Genomic DNA, 27,332 nt, shown 5'->3' on the forward strand with positions numbered 1-27,332 from the left:
AAAAAGCGGTCCGAGCCACCGCAGTGGCTTTTCACAAGGTTACCGTGCAGGCAACACTGTTCGACGTGATTTCCTTCTTCTGTAGGAGCATTGTACCACTGCGACCATTAGTTTGATCTATTGTAGTGTCGACGTGATTTTAGAGGCGTATGAACTGAAAAGTTCAAAGTCTCTTCAAAACAAAGAACTGAACTGACGTGTTTTGATGTTCTTCAATCGCATTTAATTCTTTCAGCCAATAAATTTACTGGAAAATGTATTGTTGTATTTAGTCCCGGAATTCGTGACCATATAGTTTAATTTCAATATTATCCGCATGACTTCGAAAAACTTGAAAACGAAAATTTGTGTAACGTATTTTTGAATTGCTGTCACTTGTTCATATCTGCCTGTGTAATGGTATCTTACTGTATTTCATTACTATTGTCTTGTGAAGTGATTATCACCGTTGGTGTCAATAAAAAGGTCGGTCTTATCCTATCCTTAAATCTAGATGTTTGTTTCATATTCATCTCAGAGGCCTGTAGCCTATGGCTGTTCGTTAAAAGTTTAAACCTAGGTAGCTTAGTAGAGACAGCAATGCAAAAGTTCGCAAAACGTTACGCTGTTATGTTTGTTATGTCTATATATGTTTGAATTATGACAGTTTTTCCTCTTATATCTATGTGCCAACGGCAACGGTTTTGGCGAAAATCATGATAAAATGGTAATATTTCAAGCTTGTGAGAAGGTCCCACACTCCTTCGCATTAGTATTTGCTGTTTTCGTGCTTGGCATAGTGAATGAAGGCCAGGACCGAATCAGCCAGGTAGAGGGCCCCACTGATGACGCACAACGATCCGAGGGCGAGTCCAGCCTGCGCGAGGGAGAAACCGTGTAGAAAGTATAAGAAATGGACAAAGTTTAATTGGGAAAAAAAGTCAGGATGGGTGAGAATTTTCCAGCTCATAAGTTAGATGTGTGTATGCTGGGGGTGATTATTTACAAGCATCATGGCAGCAGACGCCGTGTGCAGTTCGACGGTGAGCGTGAACAATTTGATTTATGATATTTGCATCAAAATGATTCACCAAGAGAAAAAAAGAATGAGCGTGTGGCAAAATAAATTAATATGAACGTACCGTTCGCTCCGATGTTGCATACTGGAAGTCATGTTCGGCTAAAAATCCGTGCCAATAGTGGAGTGCTGTACCGCCAACAGCAACCCACATGAAGGTTCCCACCACATTCATGATAGTGTCCGACAGTTCCCGCTTGTGTTTGGTTGTTCCGAAGCCAAAGGCAATCAGCTGGACAGCAGTGTAGATGAAATAACCGACGAACACTCCCGAAGCCACTATTTCCGCGTCCGGACTTTTCTCCTCGTTGAGGTTCCAGGTGCCACCGACGCCCAGGAAATCACCCCCATAGCCGGTGCGGTAGACGATGAGGATTACCAAGTTCAGTACCTGATGAGAACGAAAGTGAGGTTAGAGTTTCTAATCAGTTTTTAACCATTAAATACATTTCCGACGAAAGCCGACTCCTCAGGCTCTTTATAACTAAGAGTATCTGTTTATGTTGAATGTCTATATTGTGTGTTGTGGACAATAATGTTCGATCGGTCTTCGTTACCATGAATTGTTTTTTGAATTGAAAAGAGTTTAAAAATGTACATACTCAGTATTCGGAACGCACCACCACAAAACTAGATCCACCCTTGAAATATGAGATGAACATATTTGCCGACAAATAAAATAATTTCTTCGATATCGGTATGGTATAAATATTGGGTTGCCCGAAAAAATTATGACCATTTTCTTTATCACAAATAAAATACTACTGTTTTTGTACAAAGAACGAGCACATCAAGATGCATAGAAACGCTATTCGATTTGAGATACGCTCGTTACTTATTGAAGAATTAATCATGAAAGACGAAAGGGAAATTTTTCACTTATCACCTAACGACAGATGGAACAACGACCGGAGAGCAAAAAAAAATTTTTTTGACAACATTCTTTTTTGAAATAACAGTAAATATCGACGTTTTGTACAATTATAAAACATTTGTATTCCTTTATATCCCATCCTTTTCCTGAGCAAATATTTCACCCTTTTAAACTCTAGTCCACCGCGAGTAATCGGTTTTCCACCTTACTAACCACAGAGTTAGGAAAATTGTTCATATATAGTTTGAAAAAAAAACAAAATATTTATGAATTCGGTTCCTTTAAACTTATGCAACTGAGCCTGTAAAAATAAAAGAATTAAAAAAAAGACATTTGGCATCAAACTTTTTTTTTTGAAAACTACAATTTCCGATGATTTTTCTTTTTTCAAAAAACTCAAATTTCAACGCCTGTGACACTAATACATGAAGTCCGATTGAGCTAATATTTTGCATTGGGTATATTATCGTGCAAATTAATATTTCGCAGCAAGTTCTGAACAAAAAATCGAGATAACTATTCATATTGGCACCCAAAACCATACGGTGTACCTCGTATTCCGAAAAAAAACAAAGTCCGAGAGTGTCGATTTTTGACAAAAATATATTTTTTCCGAGAAGGCAGTAGATCTCGACATTTCATGTCATTTCAAGACATTTGGCATGAAAATTTTTTTTTTGAAAACCTCGATTTCCTTTACTCCCCCCTTAGGTAATTTTTCGATTTTCAAAAAACTCAAACTTTGACCACTTTGCGCCACTCTACTTTAAGTCCGATCAAACTGATAGTTTGCATAGGGTGTTTTTCCGAGGTTGTGCACATTTTTTATGGGGTAACTTTTTGAATTTCTAGATGACCATTTTCATTGGCACTCTAATGAGTACAGTATGTAGTATTAGGAGAAAATCTATAGTGTGTCCCTGTATCGGAAAATGGTTTGAAAGATTCTGTATACTTCTGGCTCAACCATTTCTTGATAGTTCGCTGAATTTTTTTGACATAAAATGCATTAACTCTTTGTGGTCGCTTGTCTGCTCTCAGCCACCAAAGCAAGAAACCGTACTAATCTTTTATTTTACTCAGCCAGGTATCAGTTTATGCTTTTCCTAAATCAAGCTTGATGTCTAGTGAACCTGTTCACGAATCAATACGGTGCTCCTATGAGTAATAGATAACGGTACTCAGTACCAAACAAAGTAGTCACCCACACAAGACAACGCACAGAGCGTTGAATGCATAGGAATGTGGGACAAACATCATAACTGCAGAATTTAGTCAACAGTTCGGTGTGATGGAAAAGATTGTTCATAAGTATTAGAACTACTGTTTGCATGAATGTCTCATGTTATTTGAATAATCGCATATGTTTCTAAGCGACAAAATCTTTGTTCATCTAAAATGAAAAATTCCGATGATTTCGGATACGCAGAAATCATTATTTGAGTAAGTTCTGGTTTGAATTATATTGAAATAGTTGTTTTCAAGGAGCAGAATAATCGTTTGCATAGGTGTCTTATGTCAGCTGTTTGTTAAAAGTGAAAAGTGCTGATTTTTTCAGATACACATTGCTATCAAGGCCAGCAATACACATTTATTGTATCAATGGCAAAAGTGTCTCATATTAAACAGAAAATAATATAAATTATGTATTGATTATCCTCATATGATTTACTCTTGGAGACTGTTTCGAAAGATTTCATTCGAAGACGAATTATAAAATATATATTTTTTTTATAAAAACATCACATCGTTAAGTTAATACATATATAGTTAATAATACATTTCACAAAACAAAATTTAAAAAATGTTTATTTTTCGTAATCTTGAATGTATCATTGTTTTTTCAAGGAAAAATAATTCTGACCAGTACGACACCCATGCCCAAATTTAATACGACCGTAAAGGGTTAATAATAAATAAAAAAAATAAAGTTATTATTTAAAAAAAAACTATTTAATCATTAAAAAAATTCCTGTATTATCGAAAATCACATGTTCTGATTGTTCCCTTGACATGAGCATCCTGTACTCCTAAGCCGTATTGCAAAAAACAAGTATTTAGCTGCGGGGCACAATTCATCGCAAGGGGACGTAATTTATCATTTCTATTCCAGTATCGCTCTAGCCAGCGAGCAGTCAACAGCATTTGATGAGACTGAGAGTTTATTTTAATGTTTCAAAATCGCCTTTTTTAAGTTAAAGGCGAGTTGCGACAAAACCATGCAAATCATCGCATCTTTGTAGGGTCATCTAATTTTTTTTCTAAAGAGTTAATTATCTAACTCGTTTCATTCTAAGATCACATACGCAGTCATAAAGACGCGGATTGAATTAAATAGCAGTATGTAGTCCCACGTTAACAATACGGTCGTGTCTCGAATACCACACTTCTATTATTTTCTTTCTTCGTAGCCACTTGGTTGCTCAGCTCTGCAAGAAACATCGGGCTGTTGTGCTATTAACCCTCTGCGGTCGTATACAATTTTTATATGGGTGTCGTACTGGTCGGAATTAATGCATGTATCATGTAAGATTATGAAAGCTAAATAAGATCTTCTTTTTTCTTGTAAATTCTAAATATGCATTTACTGAACAATGTGTTTTTATATAACGTGTCTTAAGAACCTTATGTCTGTGTCTTAAGAACCAGTCTACGTCTGAAAGTATGTCGAATAAAGGCAATGAACCTACAATACATTCCATCAACTTTCATACACATTTTGATACTTCTCCCCAATTCATATCGTGGTTTTAAATAAAATTTGAATTACTAACGCAGACGGTGCCGTCTCGTTTCATCCTTTTTACTATAACTGTTGTACCCGATGTATCGTAGCTATTCAGTATCGTGGCTATCCTCGCTAATTATACTGAGTACCGTTATCCATTATTCATAGAAGCACCATATTAACTCCCGAACAGGTTCATCAGATAGTAAAATTCGTTAAGAAAAAGTCTAAATTAATACAAGGCTGAATAAAGTATAAGATTTGTATTGATTCCTTGACACTTCAATTTCCGAATCATTTCCAACGTGGCATGCGCAATGGCTTAGAGATGACTTGGTGGGTAACTAGTCTTTGCCCTAATACAGAAGTAAGTTGTTCTTGCGTTTGGCATAGATGCTCATCGAGGATTGCCTCCAATTGAACGCTTTCGAGGGTTTTTGGTCTACTTTCACGCGAACGGCCATCAACTTCAAAAGCGATGGAGTCAATCATAATACGTGTTTTTACCTACAGCGTGAACTTGGTTGCATACCTAATGAATGAAAATCACGAGTTCTCTTGGAAAACGATATCTTTTGTTCGCATGTTTTGTTATGTTGTGGTTAGATCTCTTATGTGCCAGTCACGGTATGTTTTATACAAAAATAAGGGGAAAACTGTGGGCTGCTAAGCAAAATGTCGCTTCGGTCCCCGTACCCGTTTAATTAACTTTGATTCATATGGCGCAACAGCTTCTTTCTTCCGACTCTCCTTGTCTTTTGTAGTCTTTTTTGTAGTCTTGTTCAAAGACTCGCCGAAACCAACGACAATGTATAGCTTACAAAGTTCCATCGAGCTCAGATTCAGAATTCGGGATAAACCCTAACATCATCATAAAGCTCATTTAACACACCTAGTTAGACCTTCTCAACTTTTTTGCTGTCATGAAACGTTCTTCTCAATACAACCATGTCTTTCTCAGCAGTGCGGAGTGATTTGTTATACATAACTGTTTCCAAGCACCACAGGATCTCAGCTTTGATAGTCTAGTTTTCATGCATGAATTTATCGATAGTTTTCGAAGAAGAAAAAAGGAAGAGAATTGGTTGAAGCTGAACTGCAGGTACTGATGTTAAATGTCAATAAAAACAGTGCGATGTAAAAGCCGTCTACTTTTGCACTGTTTACCTACCTACAGATAGTCAAACTAGGAAAGTACACCTTTTTTTGTATCATTAACTTTCTAATTACTGCAATAATATAAATTATAACTGGCGGAATTTCTATTTTTCCAGATTGGTGACCAAATTTCCTGATATTCCCTGATTTTCAAGGGTTTTCAAGGTAGTCGACACCCTGTTTACCAAACGACCGCTTGACATAATTAGCCGATTGAATTCAGAAACTGCACGTTGCATAGTGTATTGCAAAACATGGAAGACTATAATAAATGTGAACAAAACGTGAATCTATTTACTTCACAAAATTCACAGCCCTCAGAAAACTCCAGAATAAGTCAGTTTTGATAAGAGTATGAGACGGGTTCGAAGTTACATGTAAAGCCAAAAGTGTTGAAAGTCACTATAATACAGACAAAAAAAAAGAAGATTTTTGAATCTTCAAACCCTTGAATCATCATTCAAATGACGGTAGGTGTAGAAACCAATGATTTTTTACACATTTCTGTGCATTGATCAATTTCACCCCAAAGCTACGTTTAGAAATCTTCCGCTAATTTTTTTCCAAATTAATGCTGAAAATCGCTCCCAATTTTTTTTAACAAAACTTGCCATAACGTTTTGTGGCCTTGGTACCAGTACTGGTTTTAAAAATAATTGGGTATAAATTTAACTAGAAAAATTTCGGAAATATTTACATTTTTCTGAAAATCGCTCCCAATTTACGGTACTGAGAATTTCGTGTCAATCTTACAGGTTCAACAGAGGTCACTCAGTATTCTGGGTATAGGTTCCCGAATTTCAATAAGAGCATTGGAAGCCCCATAAAAACAATATACCTATGTATTCTGCATTGTGAATAAGTTGACTATAGTCTAATATCTGAAACCATAGCCCATTACTGAGACTTTCATACGGAATTTGTATTTTTTGCAGAACATGATCTGCAATATGCCTTGAACACTTGTGCTGCAGAATAAAAATACAAGCAGTCATTTTATGTATTTACCTCCAAGGTTTGATTCAGTTAGAATCAGGAATCCCTGTTCATTTTTTAGCAGCGGTCGTAGTAGGCGTATCTCAAATTTTTTAACAGAAAATTGTTCGGAAAGCTTGTATTTTTCAACGGTGAGATTTTCTCGTTGATCTGTTTTGTTTTGAAAAAGTTGCGCAGGATAGTTGCCGAGAGAAGAATTTTGATTTAGGACACCGACATTAAAAATTAGGCGTAGTCAGTCACTCAAACCGCGAAATTGCTGAAGGTGGCCACTTCGATAGTTTATGATGTACTGAAACATTTTCGTTAACGTGCAACTGTTGTTCGAATGGATCAAAGGACGCGTCTTAGTGGAGCATACGATCGGAAGCTGAGGTTGAAGGTATCGAGATAAATGACGCAAACCCGATACCCTCGGACTACAACATCTTCAGAAACACAACTCTACACAAAGTACCATCGGGAGAACTCATATGCAAGAAGGATATCGTAATTTATGTGCCTGCAAGCAGCCAAACAGGACTCGGGATGCTGCAGAAATTTAGATATCGTGGAATAAAACGACCGCTGAGGTTTTTTTTATCTCATTTATTTATTTATTAGGCTCATCAGCATTTTATAGCTGTAACAGAGCCGGGTTTCAATCGTGTGCATGTACATATGTTTATGTTTCTATAAATTGTAAATTACACAGTAGTTAGTAGTAGCCATTTAGGCGTTAAGTTTTCTGTTCCATTACATTATGGTAAATTACACAGTACTAGCCATTTAGGCGTAAGGGTATTCTTTCTGTTCATCCATTGTTCAGCAGACCGGACAGCGGAGACAGTTGATATTGATCATTGTTGAGTTATTTATAGAACAGCAGCCCGATGTGTCTTGCAGAGCAGAGCAGTTGTATGGATGAATCGATCTTATTTCGACCGTGGATCGATTTCCATCGCTGATGATGGTTGCGTGGACGTAGTTATTCTATAACAACAAAAGGATGGTCAATTGAGGGCCCTGAGTTTGAACTCACGATCGATCGCTTGGTAAGCGAACGCGTAACCAAGTGGCTACGAAGACCCCCTGTCCGCTGAGGTTGACCAACAGAAATTTTAACTTTGATGGAGAGTATCAGAAAAAAAATACGAAAATTCATCAGACCGGTTGTGTCTGTATTTTGATATGAAAACAATTTTTGTACATTTAACTAATCTTGAGATAAAACTGGTTTCATGATTCGGGATTCTAAATGAACCAAGCCTTATCAGTATGAAGAGAAACACCATGAGAAACTTGAACTTTTTCATCATTATTTACTAACCTTACCCAAACGGCAACACAATAAGGTAATATAAGCTATTTTCCTGAGTTCTTTCTCATGCTGCAATATAACGTACATCAATGAATAATCTTCTTCGCGGCACTTGCTCATCACTAAAAAATCTTTGTAAAGGTAGAATTATGTTTTTGGGTTCTGCCTTATATACAAATAAAGCAGTAAATAGTTTAAAATTTTCATAAAAAATATCCCATATTTTTCTGTAGAATTATACACATATATATATATATATATATATATATATATATATATATATATATATATATATATATATATATATATATATATATATATATATATATATATATATATATATATATATATATATATATATATATATATATATATATATATATATATATATTCATACATTCATCCAGTATATGTACTTTAGAAAAATAATTTAGAAATCATCACGTCTTGCATAAAACAAAATGCTAGTAAAAGTCAATACTGAATCGGATGCGGTGATTAAAAATCAACCAATGTTATTTTTGGTATTATATTCTATACAAACTCAACTAATGCAGAAAGCATCAATGAAATACAGCCGCCGGAGACAATGATGATCAAACATATGTCACCAGGTATACTGCATCCACCCGTGTAGCATGGAAAGGCACAAAATCGTGACATCAGCTTACGATGTCAACATAACGTTCTTCTTTATCAGTAGCACACCTGAAGTGTACGAAAAAAAAACAAAACTGGGAATAGGCTTACGAAATGAGTGCAAACAGAGTTTATTCATAGCCCTGTCCGCCAGCCAGGTCTGCCACGCTTTCCCGGGCGTCATCGTATGCTGATGACATGGGGAATCAAACGAAATGCTCCAACGCTATCAGCATTTACGCAGTAAACAGAAAAAATCACACATATATCTAGGTATTTTAGTCAACTCCAGCACAAAATATACGCTACAAAGACGAATAGTTTGGTGGAGTGCCATGCACACCATTTGTATTGATTTGAACAACAATGTTACACGATTCTCCGCCAATTTGAAGCCCTTGGAATAGATTATAAACTGTTGGTAATTGAACAAGTTTACATTACGATGAACGCCGAAAAGAAACGGGTAGCTCACAAACATTTTGGCGGTTATTCAGACAACAAATGTTCTTGTCTTGGTCGTTTCACATTGGATGAACGGTTGTGGCTTTGTTTGCACAAAAGTTCTACAAAAAGAGAATTGAGAAATGACTTTATGCAAATTTCAGTCCCTGGTGCGACAATCGAGGTTTCGGAACCGAACAAAAGTTTCGGGTGCTGCGAAAATGGCGCGACAATTGAATTTATTAGCCTTGTTCTTTCCGATCATTTTCACGGGTGCGACGATGTTTTTTTTTGTTTTGATGATATTTAAAGTCATTGCAAAAATGTTGAAGCGATTCTTTGTCATCTGAAAATATTCTAGAAATGTTCCATGAATGCTGTTACAATATTCATGCCGAACGGAAAACATCACATAAAAAGATGTTGGAAAATATCACATTGTATAGGATATGTGTGATGTATTGAATGAAGGGTTATGACACTCATGATTAAAGTGACCAGATGGTCAGAGGTCTAACGCGGGACACAAAAAACAAAACGTTATGTATATACGTTATGTGAACATAAACCATAGTTTAGAGAGTCTCATTTATTCGTGAAACTCTTAACATGTGTCCTTGCAATCAAACCTAATTTGTATTATTTCTTACAAGTATCTGCACTCATTTGTGATTTTTCGGTGATTTAGATATTGTTTACGACTGAAAATCACTCACTCAGTCAGAGCATTTAAGTCTGGCAAGCACGATTCAACTTCTACAATTTTCTTCCAATTATCGAATGGAATGCAGTACGGAGGGCTTGCCGGAAGTTGCGAGAGTGATGTGGTCTTCATGCCGAACCTGGGATCTGCCCTTTATGCCAAAAGATCACTGGAGGATGGATCGGCTGGAGATAAACATTGTCGTGAAGACCGCCAACCTTCACAACATCCCCCAGCTGCGCACGATAGAAAACTTTTGAGCCACTTTTTTTAAGCAACGAAAAGGTAAAAGAACACGCCGACATACATCTTTTCATCGGCCATGGTTGAGGTTCCGGCCAACTTCCGTAAGGCCGCCAAGCGCTTCATTTACGATACTTCGTCAAACAACCCTGCCTCTTCCTGTCCCGTATACACTAGTTCTTCCGGCTTATTTAACACGTAAAGTCCTGACTGAGCTAGGGAACCAAAGATGAACTTTCCGTCCGACTCACGTTGATCCCTTCGGATCAATAGGGGACTTTTATAAAAATTATTTTCTAATTTTGTTGCTGTCGTTTCCATTTGACACTCTCTAAACAAAAAGTCCACTGTCGGCGCGATGAAACCAGCTCATCGTATTAATCTTTGGATGCATTGGAAGCTCTCTTGAACAGTCTGCCAAATAAGAGTTTTTTTTTTGAGGTTCATGCATAATCAATAAAATCAACATGATCAAAATGTAATATTGAAATATATTGATATCGCGGGACATTTTCGTTTCTTTTGCTAAATGCGGGACGTTTCGCGGGACGTAATCTTACGCGGGACATTTTGTTGAAATGCGGGACGTCTGTTCAGTTTACTCATGATTCAATTCTACTCTTTCTAAAAGATTCCCTAGATTCCTATTTTTTATGTGTGTTTTTTTCAAAATGTTTATCAGAGATTGTCTATTTAAAAACCATCAATGAAAATATTCTTTTGTCTTTTCTTTCACTTCAGTCGGATTTTTTTTCGATTTATTAATTTGAAGTAAAACTGTTTTATTCTTATAGTGGAACATCGATTCTTCTGTTTCGTTCATTCCTGCTGTCATATCCATTCAATTTGGGAGCAAAAGCTTTCGTTGACGATGAAACTGATTCAATAGGCTATATTCATTATAATCGTCAAAGTGTTTCATTTCGTATGCGAAAGAACGCTCGCAGATATGTAATTGAAGGTTTAATAAAATTTCAGCTAACAGTCTTTTGTTGGTTTGATTATTTCAGCGATAAATAACTTTTCTTTTATGTATTGCAAAAAATAAGAATGAAAATGTTTACGGATTTACGCGAAACAAATCCTACGCGATCAAAACCATATATCCAACAAATGTTTCAATTCATTCATGTTATTTGTACTTTCAAACTATAGCATGAAAAACTATAATAAGCAGATGTTAGCACGGCATGTTATTTAATATTTCAAATCTCACCAGGATCCATAAATGATTACAGGTAAACTTCGATATAACGTACATTTCACTTTCAAAATTGTACGTTGTATCGAATTGTACGTTATATCGAAGCATAATAAAGTACTCACAAACGTAGTCTATAATACATTATTGTGTTGCTATTTTAGTAAAGTTAATGAATAACTTCAATCAGAAGACGAAGCCATCCTTTCTCATGATGTTTCCCTTCGTACTGTTGATTAAAGCTTGATTCATTTAGAATCCGGAATCACAAAACCATCTGTATTTCGGGATTGATTGAAGGTACAAAACTTGTTTTAGCATCACAATACAGATAATTCATTGTTCTATCAGGAAAAAAATAATTTTTTTTTCCTTTACACTTTGGAAATGTGTACGTTATATCGAGGTAAAATGTACGTTATATCGAGTGACGTTATATCGAGGGTACGTTATAACGAGGGTACGTTATATCGAAGTTTCCCTGTATTAATTATTCAATAGAAAATTTGCCTCTTAAAAAAAACAGATTATCCCAACTGACAACACTCATCAATTTTAGTCAAAATGTCAATAATATCACCGACTGGCATTTCACCAGTCGCTACAAATTACTCATATTTGGTCCTTCTAGCGATCGATGATTAATTCTGTTTATGGCGAAAGGTATTATGTACACGTTATCATTTTTGTGCAAATGAGATAACACACATTGAGGAGCGAATTTATACACTACTGGAGCATAAACAAATGTTACCCGACCCAATACAAACATCGGCACCACATATCATCCCCAATACGGCCACCGTTATCTGAGTGTGACTAAAATCGGTATTTTTATAACATTCCATCGCACCGCCCCCAGTTCTTTATCATTCCCAAGCGGTTCTCCACTATCCGGCTGCAATAATGGCGAAACTTTTCCACTTCAAATCCCAGAAACAAGAGTGGATTACTCATCGATTTCGTTTTTCCACGTTTTTCCACCAGTTTCCACTACTGTATTGCCATTGTGAAACTTTGAGGGGGGCTCCTCGCGGGCAGAACTTCAAGTTCTGGTGGTTGATTTTCCAACCTGAACAACTATTTCAACCTGTGTGGGCAAATCATTGCACACTCAACACGACTTCTCGGTGGTTTCATTTTCTTCTTCAACCGATGTGGGTTGAAAGTTTCACCTGACCTGACTCTAAAATATTGCACCAAATCTCACCAATTTAAAAACTTTGATGAATATCGTTCCGATTGTTTCGGCGGACACCATTTTCCCTCCGGTTGCGTTATCGGTGAACTGTAATCCAGGAGTATCTTTAATCCGAGTCAGCGACAAATGCACCGTTCAAATTTTCGCCTGCGTAACGATGGTTGAAAACATATTTTAAGACTCATGTTTGTTAATATATAAAAAAACAAAAAAAAAATTACCTCTTGTAGGGAACCGTGGAGCTTGCGTGCCTTGGTGGATAGTTGAAAATGTTCTAATGTGTGGCCAACCTGGTGTGGCTCTCGTTCGTCGTATGACGGAAAAGGGCTCTTATCAGCTAGATACCAAAGTTGCGTTGTAGCGCGGATGGCTGAGATAAGATAAGCTACGTGGGGCTTCTAACACTTGCAGCAGAATGTGGCACTTGTGGGACAACGAATGTGTGCGAAATGCTGAATAAAAGTGGAACATATTTACCAGTTGCGGTACAGCAGGTGGAATTTGGGAAGGGAGGTGCCCGATGGAAATATGTTGTGTTTGCTGATAAGCAAAACAGTCATTAAGTTTTCATGAAGTTTCTGAGAACTGCACACTGGTTGCACGATTCTGTTGCGAACAGTGAGCATAACTGTGGAGATTACTAGTGTGGATCCAAATTTTAAACCGGTTTCAATTCTATATCGAAATTATTCACACAAAAGTAGGTGTGTCATTTAGATGCCCAATAGCGAGAGTGTTGAAATCAAAAATATGCGTGACCGGAAAAAATCGGGAAGGATTTTTTTCTGTGAGGCACTTATAAACATGAAGTTTTTTCCGCGTCAGAATATTTCTAGTAGCCAGTTGTGATATCACGATTTTTTCGTTGTGATTATTTCTGTTGCTATGATTTCCTTCAAGATTTTTTCCGGGAATGAAAACAAAGCGTACATTCAAAATTTTTCGTTCGACAAGAAACACAATTTTATCTTATTTAACATTATTGTACATTTTATTATTCACTATAATCTTCCTGAACTTCAATACATTTATCCCAGTGATCTTCCTTTAAGTAAGAATTTGAAAAACAACATACATCTAGAGCTGCTGTTATTTCTTCGTTCAATGAAGATCGATTCCTGTGGATTTTTAAGATGTGAGAACGATTGTGTCGCATTTAACCGAAAGACAGTTATCCGAACGACAGTTTCACGAAAGACATACTGTTAGCAGTCGGCATAAAATTCATAGAAAAAGATAGTCAAATATGTTAATAAAACAAAATAAAACAAGTAATAAAACTTTTTAAGGGGGAACCCCGGTCTGGAAAATCGAAAAAAATAATTTTTGTTTTTTGCATTTCTGGGAAGCTTATGTCCTCAGAAATGTTGTCCTAAAAAGATTTTTCGAACAAAAATGGCCGCCGTTTTGGTATTTTTTTTAATTTTCCAAGAATCGATATGTAACGCTTTAGGTATTGTCATAAAGTTTTGAAATATTCATTGGAATTTGTTGCTTCAGAACCGATATCACCAGCAAGGTACCGATTCTCATACAGCATCTACGCATCCAGCTGTCAACAGCGTCATAATCGTGCACTCAAAAAATGGAAAATACATCTTCAAATATACCTTAATAATAACCAAAATACACGAACACTTCACTTTATTCGTAACATCCGAAAAAAAATCCACGAAAAATCGTTATTTTCCGACCTTCCAGACAGGGGTTTCCCCTTAAGTTAAACGAGTTCATTGTGCTTAAACATACCGTTTTGTCTTAAATTCCGAACACTTAAGCTTTGTTGGCCATTAAACAGTGTCTCATTCCTCAAAATGGTACATTTTCACGAAATTAATGTGGGTTTCGGATACAATAGAGCCTTTTCTTTCATTTTTGCACCATAAAATTGATTTAAAAATACATATTCATGGTGAAAAACTAAATATATGTTTGATTACATTTGTCTCAAATTACAAAAATGCATTTTTTTTTAAATCATAACTTTTGAGCTACTAGCTATTCTTCTTTGGAAAAATATTATACTCCCAAAAAATTGGATGTTGTGCTTCGAAACTTGATTCAAATTCCGAATTTGCTAACATTTTATACCTGGTTTTGACAGTTACTTTTTTGCAAATGGTTAGTATTATAAGTTATAGGCAGTGTCACGACGGGACCCCTCAACACAGTACCACTGTTGATATCGGTACCAGCGACAGCCCTATTTCGCTCATCCAAAGAGAACACGCTTGCCAGAAACCGCCTGCTAGAAACTGTACATAAATTCCATTGTTAATCCCCATATTGGATCGAGCTCTCATCAAAAACAAGCCGTGTAGTGTAGTATCCAAAGGTTTTTTTTAAAGCATTTAATTTAATTTCGATTCCAGAAATATTTGGGCCCAATCGCTTCTGCAACCATAGCCCACCAAATTTGTAAGCAATTGAATTCAATCGGAAGTAATATATTTAATAAAACATTATTTTAGCTTTAAGCGTACACAGAAAAACTTCGTGTTGCTAAAAAGAGTTGGTGTCCAAATCCGAAACACAACAGGCAGTATCAATACCTGTAAATGATGGTAAAACTAAGCCTATGCCACAAAGAATGTTAGGGTTTTAATTATTCTATTATTTATAACATTAAAGTTCAGTAAATTTACATTTAAAAATGAAGTGTTCGGAATTTGGGACAAAACGGTAGTAATAATAAAGATAATGTACTAAAAGCGGTTAGATACTAACTGCTACTTGCCTAATTTTTTTCTAGCTTTTTTTAGCTAGCTGCATTATTATTATGTTTAATCACAATAACACCGTTTAACTTAAAAAGTTGTTTTTACTTATTTTATTTTCTAGTATACAACAAAACCATTCAACAATTTTTTTTAAATTTTTTATTTCTTGCCTAATTTTCTTCGGAATATTTTCAAGGTATATTGTATGTCTAACAGACAAATCATAGTCATTTGATACCGATATTTATGGGATTGCAAAAAATACATAGTCGACCATTTTGTTGCGACGACCTTTTTGAATTTATGTTGTTCATAATGTAGTGTGTTCTCCAAGTCAAGCCAATCAGTCATTTTTGGCGGAGGCCAAATTGAATTTTTCAATGCGTAGTTTTATAATGACAGCAGAGATGAAAGTGTGTTTAAAAATTTTAGACCAATCAGTCAACAGGAACAGGGTCAAATTTCAATTAATGTGGAACAACCCGGCAGACATTCAAACGTCTTGCGGCCATCTTGATTTGATTACTGTTATCTACTGTGTTCTACTAGTCGAGCACTTCCATTTGATACTCATATTGATGATGTTTTGAAAAAAATGACGCCATTTTGTGGTGGCGACCATTTTTGATTTGCAATTTTCATAAATAACTGTGTTCTACTAGTCAAGCCCTATTATTTGATATCCATATTAATGGGGTTTTGAGAAAACATGTAATCCGCCATTTTGTAGAGGCCGCCATCTTGGATTTTCAAGGTAATAGAAAACGCAGTTTCATAATGATTGCAGAGTTAAAGCTGTGTTCCAAATTACAGATCAATCGGTCAACAGAAAGATGGTAAAATTTGTATTAACTGGGACAGCGCTACAGACAAAGTTACCCACGGGTAAAGCTAAATAAAACCGTTTAAAAAATGGGAAAAAACCTTGCACTTCTAGGTGATTTTAGTCAAGCCTTTTTGTTCAATAATTTTTAGGGCCTATTTGAAATCCTCCGCTTATCGAATACATCAACCTGAATTTAAAAATATAACTTTTCAGTTAGTACCCATCTTTCCCTTCAGGTGTCCGTCTTTCCCGACGCATTCTCATTTTTCTCAAAGGTGCCGGAAACATTCATTTTGCAAAATTTTTGCCTCGAAAACAAATTTTATTATAAAAAGAGACTTAGACTATCAATTCATGGTGAGTTAGCTATATATTTTTTTGTGAAATTCACGAAAAAATCCAATCAACCAAATGTAACAAATACCCTGATGCGACAGGCACCCGAATGGAACATCTACCCGAATAACCCTTTACTCGAATGTAGCATTTCACCGAATGTAACATTTACCAAACGTATACCGTCCGACGCTCGCTGACGCTTACTAAAGGATCGTTTCCTAGGATTCAAACTAACCGGGCGATCGGCGGAACACCGGTTTGCTTGCGAAAGGCCGTCGCTTTCGACGGCGGGTCGGAGACCGACTCGGATTGCGTCAACTCGATGGCTTGTGGTCGCCTTGGTTCCCTACCCTCGTTGGATGCGGACTTCGCCTCCATTACAAAGACATCAAAATAAATTTCATTACGAACAAAGTTGATGGATCTGGGCCTAGGAACACGGAAGGGATCTTGACATAAGATTGTATGTAGTAATTGCATTTGAATTGAGTTTTTTCATTGTTCGAAATCTGTAATTTTTTTCTCTTTTGATACATCAAATGGAAGAACTTGGAATCGTTAACTGTGGATAATGGAAATTAAACGTGCCCCACGATTTTATTTTAGTCTCATCAATGCACTAGAGCAGGGGTTTTCAAATGGTGCTACGCGGGAAATTTGTGCTCCACGAAGTTATAGCAAATGCTCCCACTTGAAAACCCACCTTGAAAAAAAATCTTCAATTCAATTTCACTGAGAATATAGTGATTTTTTTGACGTAGGATTACGTCTTTCGTGAACATATTGGGGTACAAATTGAAAATCGAAAATCGAGCACATCGTGAAAATTGTCCAATTTTAAACGCTTATTGCTCGGTCATTTCATGATGGATTGATAAAATTTTCGCGTCAATCGATTTCGGCACTCCATAACAATTCTTTATAATGAAGAAAATAATATATGTCATGAAACTAACTATCTAACAATTGAAAAATCTCAACCCTTATCCTAACGGAAATACCCATTTCTGATTGGTCGAAATTTACGACACATGCGGCGGGTTCCTAACAGAGCCATCAAAACCGAGCTGCCTGGGGGAATTCGGCATTGCAAATACATAAAAGTAAGGGGAGCTTTTGCACCCACCGAATTGTATTCCCTAACAAAGACATCAAAACCAAGCTGCCTGGGGGAAATCGGCATTGCAAATACATGAAAGTAGGGGGAACTTTTGTTCCTACCGAAATGTATTCCCTTACAGAAAGCTTTCCCCCAGGCATTTGACTTTAGCGTCTGATCCCTCCCTCGCAACTACCAACGGAGGTTCTTGCAACGATCTGACGTTCACCAGGAATGTGCGAGTGGAATGTAAGAGATATTGCTCATACTTCTCATACCACAGACCTATTCTCACAGTACTGGAAACATAAAATTGTGGTATGTTTTACAACTTACACAAAGAGATTACTGTTTATTCATTCATTCTCCGTATATATTTTCATTATCTCATACATACAGAACGCAGGAGCTCGTTCAGGCCAACAGAAGGCGGATTCCAACATATTACATTCCACTATCGTGATATCGAATCACCCAAGGACTAATCACTGGTGGAGTGAACAAACAATACCTAACAATCAAACAAAACGGCTCTTTTCAGAGCCACCAAATCATTATCAAAGAGTTTAACAATAAAGTTTCTCAAACGTATCCAAAATCAGCATGTGGCAGATAGCCTAACGTGATCCTACGTCAACTATGCGGTCGTGTCTCAGACACAACCCTTCTGTGACTTTTTTGTTTTCTCCGGGTTAGATGTCGTGTAACTGATACGCGCAACCAAAATAGAGTTGTTCTCAGTTGATTGATGTCAATACACATAGAATATGTTTTTTTGAGGAAAAAATGTCGGTGCTCCGTCATATATTTTTGCTATAAAAAGTGCTTTGCCATAAAAAAATTCTGAAACCCCCTGCCCTAGATTAATGAAGGAAGGGGTGTGATAACTGCTACTGGCCTAATTATTTTTTAGCTTTTAGTACATTGCTATGTTTAATCACAATGAAACCGTTTAACTTAAAAAGTTTTTTTACTTATTTTATTTTCTAGTTTTTAGTACATTATCTGTTTCAATATAATATTTCTTGGGGAGGCAAAAGCCTTAAGTGGTACGCCTCTTCAAATTTAATGAAAAATATAATATTTCTCCACAATAAAACCATTGTTCTGTATTCTATTAGTCAAATCATTTCATTTGATATCAATATTAAGTGGATTGCAAAAAATACATAGTGTGTTCTCCAAATCAAGTTCGTTCGTTTGATACACATATCCCAATCAACATTTTTTTTTAGATAATATGGATCAGCTATTTTGTAGCGGCGGTCGAATTGGATTTTTCAAGGTCATGGAAGAAACAGTTTTAAAATGACAGCAGAGATAAAGGTGTTTAATAAATTCGGTCAGTTCCTATTAGTCAAATTTCTATTAATGTGGGACGACCCTACAGACATATATACATACATACAATCAGATAAAGTTAAACAAAAGCGTTTAAAAAAGTAATTTCCTATTTTGTGATTGAGGCCATCTTGGGTTTGGAGTTTTCAAGTTATGCGATCTACTATTGAAGCCCTTTCATTTGATACCCATAATAACTGGGCCTTGAGAAAAATATATACCGTCATTTTGTGGTGGTGGCCATTTTAAATTTGCATTTCTTCATAATTAACTATGTTCTACTGGTAAATCCCCTTCATTTAATACTCATATTGATGGGGTTATGAAAAACAATATATTTGTTGCCCTTTTGTAAAGGTGGCCATTTTGAGTTTGCTTTTCTAATGAATAATTGCGTTCTACTAGACAATTCCTTTCATTTGATACCCATATTGATGGGGCTTTGGGAAAAATATATTTATCGCCATTTTGTAGTGGCCACTATCTTGGATTTGTATTTTTCATAAAAAAAACTGTGTTCTACTAGTCAAGTCCTTTCGTTTGATACCCATATTAATGAGGTTTTGAGAGAATATGTAGTCCGTCATTTTGCAGTGGCCACCATCTTGGATTTGCATTTCTCATAAATAACTGTGTTCTACTAGTCAAGCCCTTTCGTTCGATACTCATATTGTTGGGGTTTTGAGAAAATATGTAGTCCGCCATTTTTTAGTGGCAGCCATCTTGAATTTGTATTTCATAATTAACTTTTTCATAATTAACTGTGTTCTACTAGTCAAGCCCTTTCGTTTGATATCCATATCAGAGGTTTTGAGAAATTTTGTAGTGGCAGCCATCTTTGATTTGCATTTTTCATAAATAACTGTGTTCTACTCCTCAAGCCCTTTCATTTAATACCCATATTGATGAAGTTCTAAGAAAATATGTGATCCACCATTTTGTAGCGGCCGCCATCTTGGATTTTTGGGATAATGAAATACGCAGTTTTATAGTGACTACAGAGATAAATGTGTGTTCCAAATTTCAGATCAATCGGTCAACAGGAAGGGGGGTTCTATTAATGTGGGCGCTACAGACAAACACGTTACAAACATGTTACAGGGCAAGCTAAATAAAATCGTTTGAAAATACCGCTTCGCGGATCATCCCGTGGCAGATAATCGTGGTTCTACTGTATTTACAATGCCGATTTCCCCAGACCCCTTGGGTTTTCAACTCTGTATTGGGGAAACACATTTCAATCTGCACAAATGCAAGCGATTACAAAATACCCGTAGACTGCATATGTTTGCTATCCCAATTACCTCCAGGCTCCTTGGTATCATCAACGTTGTTTTTTCAATTTTCTGTTCATTATCATTTACATTATCAATTACAACTATAATATGGATCGAGCACCACTGCATGCAGGTCGATGTCTTGCATATGTTGGCAAAATAGTGACTTTAAATTGTGCATTAAACACATACAAAAGGTCGATAAAACTATTACAAAAGTGGAACTATGTGGCGTCAATCGTTGACAATTTTGGCGGTCAAAACGGAATATGGTTTGTTCAAAATGTTCTGAATATGGATGAGTTCCTGTGTACATGAGTGGTGAAATATTTAAAATCGGTGAAAAATTATCGTAGTTTTAATCTGAAAGATACCCGGTTACACCCTATCATTCACGCATAGTTGTTTTCATCGAACCCATTACGGTGAAGCGTTGAAAAGTCTACTGAGCTGAGTTAGAATTTAGTGTTCTTAATAGGCAACGCTGAACAACCCTGCAATTGCATTTCGAAATAGGCTTTAGTCTATTTAAAAACACCGAATTTAATCGTGATGTCGAATCCATATTTTACAACCGAATGTTTTCTAATTCAAATGTTGTAATGAGTCGTGGAAAGTACCAATGAACAGTAGTGGGAGAAATCAATGCGGCTCGCGGCTGTGATGAAGAATCACACCATGCCCATACCTGGCCACCACGGCTTTAGATTATCAAAACTATCTCAAGGGCCATTAAAAATCTGTTACGTGAGAATACTTCCTTCTAAAATTCAGGCTTCCGTGGGTTGCAATCAGGCATTTTCGTGGGCCAAAAACGCAAATTACATCCACTGGAGTGGAACTTTAGCGATAGCATGAAACTGAATGCTTCAAAATGTCAGTTTAATTTATTCATTGAAGCGGTACTTAATAGTGGAAAGAAAATAATTTAGAAACAGTTAGAAGGGTAAGGATATTTCAATTCATTGACTCAGACATTATATGACAGCTCAGAGTTTGGGCCAGGAAATAAGGTGGAATCATACAGAGTATATAGATTCCGTGTGAGATTTCACCGTCAAAACATTTTAAAAGTGTAAGTTTTAAACCGCGATACGGTGGCCGCTCAAAACAAATGCTTACACCGAAAAAACAGAGTACAAGCCTGAGCCAACGCTGCCAACCATATGGTACACAAAAGATTTTCCGCATTTTAGCGTACCATAAGAAACATGAACTAGAATTAGGCGGCAATTGCAACGCGAGGCCCATGCCTTTTCCTCCATGGTTTACGACCGGTTGAATTTTATCGTTCTCTTGTTTTAGGTTATGTGCGTCCTCCATTCGCGCGCTAAAACCCCTTTCACATGAAAGCTGGTTTACCCGGTAGGATAATTTCCCGAAAGTGCCCACGAGTACCATCCTTCATCAAGTGAGAAAAGCTAACCACTCTCTCGCCACTGGAAAATCGACCCCGCAAAAGTTCAGTCTGGTTCAGCAGTCCGCTCGCAGCAAGTTTAATTCGTTCGCTTTTTTTGGCGTATTCTAAAAATAAACCAAATTGCACCACATTTTACTTCGGGGTGTGTTATCGTCTGTAACTCGGCGGGCAGAGTGAAGAAAATACGGAACATTCCAAGAATGGAATTCACCGTTCCGTTTTTACGCTGCCTGTGGCTGAGAAAGAAGACGAGAATGTCCATCTGGAGAATTGTGAAAATTATTTACTAGGGGAAAAGGTAAGCTGAATGGGGTGAATGAGAGTCGTGAACTTTGTAATAAATTTTTAATCAAGGCCATTTTGCACTACGTTTGGCTTGGTCTTCCTCGACGATAACCGAAGACAATGTACTGAAGCATCTGATTTCGAATGTGGCAGAGATGAAATTTTCTCTAGCGTATACATCAACGTTTCGCAGTGGTAGCCATGAATTGCTCTATTTTAAAATTTAATATCTGTTGTTGCAAGAACAGCCAAGCAACTCTTTAATCATATATTTTGGTATCAATGACGTAGAGTACTTCCAGAGGTGTTATACCCGAACGAGAAAACTCACTCACGATATTTATCTCAACTTTTCGCCCCGTACAGCATCGTCTCGTGCCAAAGTTATCATTAAAGATTTAAATGTTTATCAGAAGAAAAAATATAAGCTTTGCTACGAGTAACGCTTTCTCTTCATTCACAAGACGAAAAGTTTTGCCTGCACGGTTCTCTGCTTTGGTTCGTAATACTCATCATCAATTTTCGCCTTTGGTTGCTCCTGCGAAAATCTCAACACGAAGGTACGTAGCGAATATTCAATGCTGAGAGTGTTGGGTTCTTTTTTTCTTCAGACTTTCTTCTATATTTTTTGGGTGGTTTGAATATAGAATGGTATAATGTGCAGCGTGAATTGAAGCACGATTTTTATGGCATCAACTAAAAAAGAAACTATGAACGATGTTTTTGCTCTTATTTGTGTGCAAAAACCGCTTGAAAGTTTTAGTTTAAAGCAACTTGTTTCGTCAATTTGATGGAAACCATCAATTCCATATAATTCATATACGTAATAACATATGTGAAATATATGACGCTTTAATTCATGCTGCCTTTATTTGTTTTGTTTGTTTTTCTTTATCTGAAGAAAAAGGCAAATAATATTGGCGGGTTTCATCATCGGATTTGTGGACTTTCTGCTCTACTGAAGGAAGGAAGTTTCGAAAAAGTTCATCATCTCTTCCGGGTACGACGCAGATGGCTCGTAAAGTTTGAGCCTTTCTTAGACACTTTCATTCGCAGGCGGATTAACATCTTGGGCTATATTTAGACGCCCGCATGAAAAATGTATGGTACCACCGAACGGAGACGATGGGTTAATGGACCGACAGAGTTTGATGAATATTTCCCCTTGATATTCGACATTGGCGTATAGCATATTCGGACAACCAAATATGTAAACAACAAAATTGTTTCTATAAAATATTATGCAAATAAAAGATGAAAACTGACAAGTTCAGTTTTTGGATTGGTTCACCTTCCAATAAGCATTAATATCTCTCTTTGTTTCTCGTTCTCATTCCAGGTAATCTTTTCACGTTTTCCAATCTATCGGATGCAATCAGTCTGATGACAACCGAATCTACGAACGAACCACAAACAAAGGTGAGAAGGTTTTCATGGAATGAAACACAGAAACCCCTCACGTTGCCATAATCGGGGAAACGTCTGCAGGGAGTAATTCCATACGAAATTAAGCTGTTGATCCTTGCTATCGGCTACAAAGGAATCGAATGAAATATGCATGGGGTCCTGTAAGCTGGGGAGCATCCAATGCATCCTGTAACGCACAGTTGTTATACTATCACTAGCTGACCCGGCAAACTTCGTCCCGCCCAACATTAGTTTTTTTGTCATCATTACCTTCAAACATTCACGTTTTCTTACTATAGGCAAGTTCATGGGTCCAATCGCAGAACTGTTCATTGATTGATTTTATAATCGACCCCGTTGAATTTACCTCTTACTATAAAATTCCTAGTATTTCTAACAAAACTCATTATAATATCAGATTATTTGTTTCTGTTTCTAATGTTTCTATGGTGGTTGTTTAACCACCATAGAAACATTTATTGTACCCTAAAACCTTCATATGCCTAATTTGTTTCCATTTGCTTGATTAGTTCTCGAGTAATGCAGAAATTTGTGTTTCATTTGTATGGTAGCCCCCCTTAGAGAGGGGGTGAAAAGTCTATCCATCATAGAAACATTTATTGCACCCTAAAACCTCAATATGCCTAATTTAGTTTCATTTGCTTGAATAATTCTCGTGTAATGTAGAAATTAGTTTGTATGGCCTTAGAGGGGGGTCTCAAACTATCACGAAAACCTTCCCCGGACCCATAAATTACGTGTTACGATAAAAATATTTTAATGATTTTAATGTTTAGACAAAAAGAAGTTAATAGGAACTCGTTTTTTGGAAGAATCAGTGAGGAAAATCATACATTTTTCATTCCATCAATTTGCTAGTAAATTGAATATTTTGGGGCTAATGCTTCCAACTGATCGATCAAGAATTAGTTCATACGATTTAGATAACTGTTCATCACTTCATTCAATGGTAGATTGTTGTAGGCATGTTAAATTTTCTCTACATTTTGCTAACTAGCATAACTTACTAAACCAATTCTTGCTCTCCTGTCTAATAGAAGGTGTTTACAGCTTCTCAATTATTAGCGCTACATGGCAGTTTGTCGTCCCGACAAAAAAAATAATTACAAAATCTGCACCGATATGAAACATGGTACAAAACACTAAATGGCAAACATTCAAAATGTGACATTTGCTACCGTGATATTTCTAATTTATCTCCTGGTTTTTTATTTTTTTTATTTTAGTCATTTATTTTTACAGGCTCAGTTACATAGGTTTAAAGGAGCCGAACTCTTAGCTATACTTTTATTAGTATATATCAACATGTTTCCTTAAATCTAGGGTTAATAAAGTAGGAAACCGATTACTCGCGGTCGACTCGAGATTAGAAGGGTGACATAGTTTCTTTTGGAAAAGGAGGGGATATAAGGATATTGTACAATGTTCACACTCGCATTCACACTCACGCTCATCATACTCAATTCTTAAATCTATTATTATATCTATTATGTATATACATTTCAGCTTATTCTATAGTTAGTCAGAAGGGAAACAGTCGCTCGCGAAGGAAAAAAAAGGAGAGGATAAGGGTGTACGGACAATCACACACGAAGATCGATAGTTTTAAGGAAAACATATATTAGGGACATGTAATCGAGGTCTAACCGAGCCAACACATCTCTCACATTGGGCTGTCTACCTCGGGTCCGAAGGGAGTTTTCTAAATTCGATCTGGCAACAATATACACCTCGCACGACCAAACAACGTGCTCGATGTCGTGGTAACCTTGGCCACAAACACAGAGATTACTACTGGCAAGATTGAAACGAAAGAGTAGCGCATCTAACGAACAGTGATTGGACATGAGTCGGGAGAAGGTGCGAATAAAGTCCCGACTCAAGTCCAGACTTTTGAACCACGGTTTGAGGCTAACCTTAGGGGAAATTGAGTGAAACCACCGGCCCAATTCATCTTCATTCCATTTGCGTTGCCAATTAGCGATGGTATTTTTACGGACTAAAGAATAAAATTCATTGAAGGCGATTTGACGCTGATAAATGTCGCCCTCAATCGCACCTACCTTTGCTAATGAGTCAGCCCTCTCATTACCCGGAATTGAGCAATGTGAAGGGACCCAGACAAAGGTAATGACATAACAGCGTCTGGTTAAAGCACTCAAAATTTCTCGTATTCTCTCAAGGAAGTACGGCGAGTGCTTTTCCGGCCTCACTGAACGGATAGCTTCGACAGATCTAAGACTATCCGTTACAATGTAATAGTGTTCAACAGGTCGTGAGGCGACGCTGTCCAGCGCCCAATATATCGCTGCCAATTCAGCAATATATACCGAGCAAGGATTCTGAAGACTGTGTGAGGTGCTAAAAAATTCGTTGAACACTCCAAATCCTGTGGACTCGTTTATAGTGGACCCATCAGTAAAGTACATATTATCACAATTGATACCCCCATACTTTTCATCGAAGATCGTTGGAGCGATCCTCGATCGTTGGTAATCTGAATATCCATGGATATCTTGCTTCATGGACAGATCAAAATGCACAGAGGAATTGATGTAGTCAGGGAAACAAACACGGTTGGGAATATACGAAGAAGGATCAACCTGCATGGAGATGAATTCATGATACGAACTCATGAATCCGGAGTGAAAATTTAGCTCGATCAGCTGCTCAAAATTTCCGATCACCAATGGGTTCATAACCTTACACCGGATGAAGAACCGAAGAGATAATAAATTGAAGCGATCTTTTAGTGGGAGTAGGCCTGCCAAAACCTCGAGACTCATGGTATGCGTTGAGGGCATACATCCCAACGCGATACGGAGACAAAGATACTGAATTCGCTCGAGTTTAATGAGGTGTGTTTTGGCAGCTGATTGAAAACAGAAACTGCCATACTCCATCACTGAGAGAATAGTTGTTCGATACAACATTATAAGATCTTCGGGATGGGCTCCCCACCAGGTGCCGGTAATTGTACGGAGAAAGTTTATTCTTTGTTGGAATTTTTTACTCAGATACCTAATATGGGCCCCCCAAGTACATTTGGAGTCGAACCAGACCCCAAGATACTTGAATGACATAGCATGAGTGATCGGTTTACCCAAAAGTTGAAGCTTTGGTTTTGCTGGTCTATGCTTCCTAGAAAAAACCACCATCTCTGTTTTCTCCGTGGAGAATTCGATCCCTAGCCCAATGGCCCAGGTTGAAAAATTGTTTAAAGTATCTTGTAAGGGTCCTTACAGGTCGGATTCGTTAGATCCTACGACAGACACCACTCCATCATCTGCAAGTTGTCTTAGGCTGCAATTTTGTGTAAGGCAATTGTCGATGTCGCTTACATAGAAGTTGTACAAAAGGGGGCTTAAACATGAGCCCTGGGGGAGGCCCATGTAAGAGAACCGACTTACTGCCGAATCTCCGTGAGAAAAGTTCAAATGTTTCTCACAAAGCAAGTTATATAACATATTATTCAATAGACCGGCAGACCCCGAGAGTGTAATTTGTCCGACAAAACCTCTATTGAAACAGAATCGAAGACCCCCTTTATGTCCAAGAATACTGAAGCCATTTGTTTTTTTTCGGCGTAAGCCATTTGAATTTCTGAAGAAAGTAACGCAAGACAATCATTCGTCCCCTTGCCCCTGCGGAACCCATATTGTGTATCTGAGAGTAGGCCATTCGTTTCAACCCATCGATCAAGGCGAAACAAGATCATTTTCTCCAACAATTTCCGTATACAAGACAGCATTGCTATTGGGCGGTACGAATTGAAGTCGGACGCGGGTTTTCCGAGTTTTTGAATAGCTATAACTCGTACTTGTCTCCAATCATCTGGAACAATATTATGCTCCAGGAACCGATTGAATAAATTCAACAAGCGATGTTTCGCCACATCAGGGAGGTTTTTCAGCAAGTTGAACTTAATTCTATCCGATCCCGGAGCAGAATTGTTACATGAAAGGAGAGCAAGAGAGAATTCTACCATCGAAAACTCGGAATCAAGATCGCACCTATCTTGTGAAATATCTCGAACAATTTTTTGTACGGGAA

General features: G+C 37.1%; 2 protein-coding genes across 5 annotated transcripts in view; one reads left to right on the forward strand and one right to left on the reverse strand.

Moving 5' to 3' along the window:
• The window catches only part of LOC129764804 (pleckstrin homology domain-containing family G member 5), a 297,282-nt gene that overhangs the window by 36,527 nt on the left and 233,423 nt on the right, over positions 1 to 27,332 (forward strand). The window lies entirely within an intron of this gene.
• LOC129764812 (protein snakeskin) lies at positions 199 to 12,867 on the reverse strand. The gene is made up of 4 exons (XM_055764310.1): positions 12,766 to 12,867; positions 12,554 to 12,691; positions 1,122 to 1,448; positions 199 to 856 (listed from the first exon to the last, which is right to left on the reverse strand). The coding sequence occupies exons 2-4, from the start codon at positions 12,602 to 12,604 to the stop codon at positions 749 to 751; spliced, it is 486 nt and encodes a 161-aa protein (XP_055620285.1). The 5' UTR covers positions 12,605 to 12,691; positions 12,766 to 12,867; the 3' UTR covers positions 199 to 748.

This window comes from Toxorhynchites rutilus, chromosome 2 (genome assembly GCF_029784135.1).
Source record: "Toxorhynchites rutilus septentrionalis strain SRP chromosome 2, ASM2978413v1, whole genome shotgun sequence".
Classification (NCBI taxonomy): domain Eukaryota; kingdom Metazoa; phylum Arthropoda; class Insecta; order Diptera; family Culicidae; genus Toxorhynchites; species Toxorhynchites rutilus.

What these genes read in the sequence shown, in the direction of transcription:
- LOC129764812 (XM_055764310.1), bottom strand. Translation starts at nt 12,604, where the DNA reads ATGGTGTCCGCCGAAACAATCGGAACGATATTCATCAAAGTTTTTAAA. An exon ending in TCATCAAAGTTTTTAAATTG is followed by an intron (nt 1,449 to 12,553) that starts GTGAGATTTGGT and finishes CGTTCTCATCAG; the next exon opens with GTACTGAACTTGGTAATCCT. An exon ending in ATGCAACATCGGAGCGAACG is followed by an intron (nt 857 to 1,121) that starts GTACGTTCATAT and finishes TCCCTCGCGCAG; the next exon opens with GCTGGACTCGCCCTCGGATC.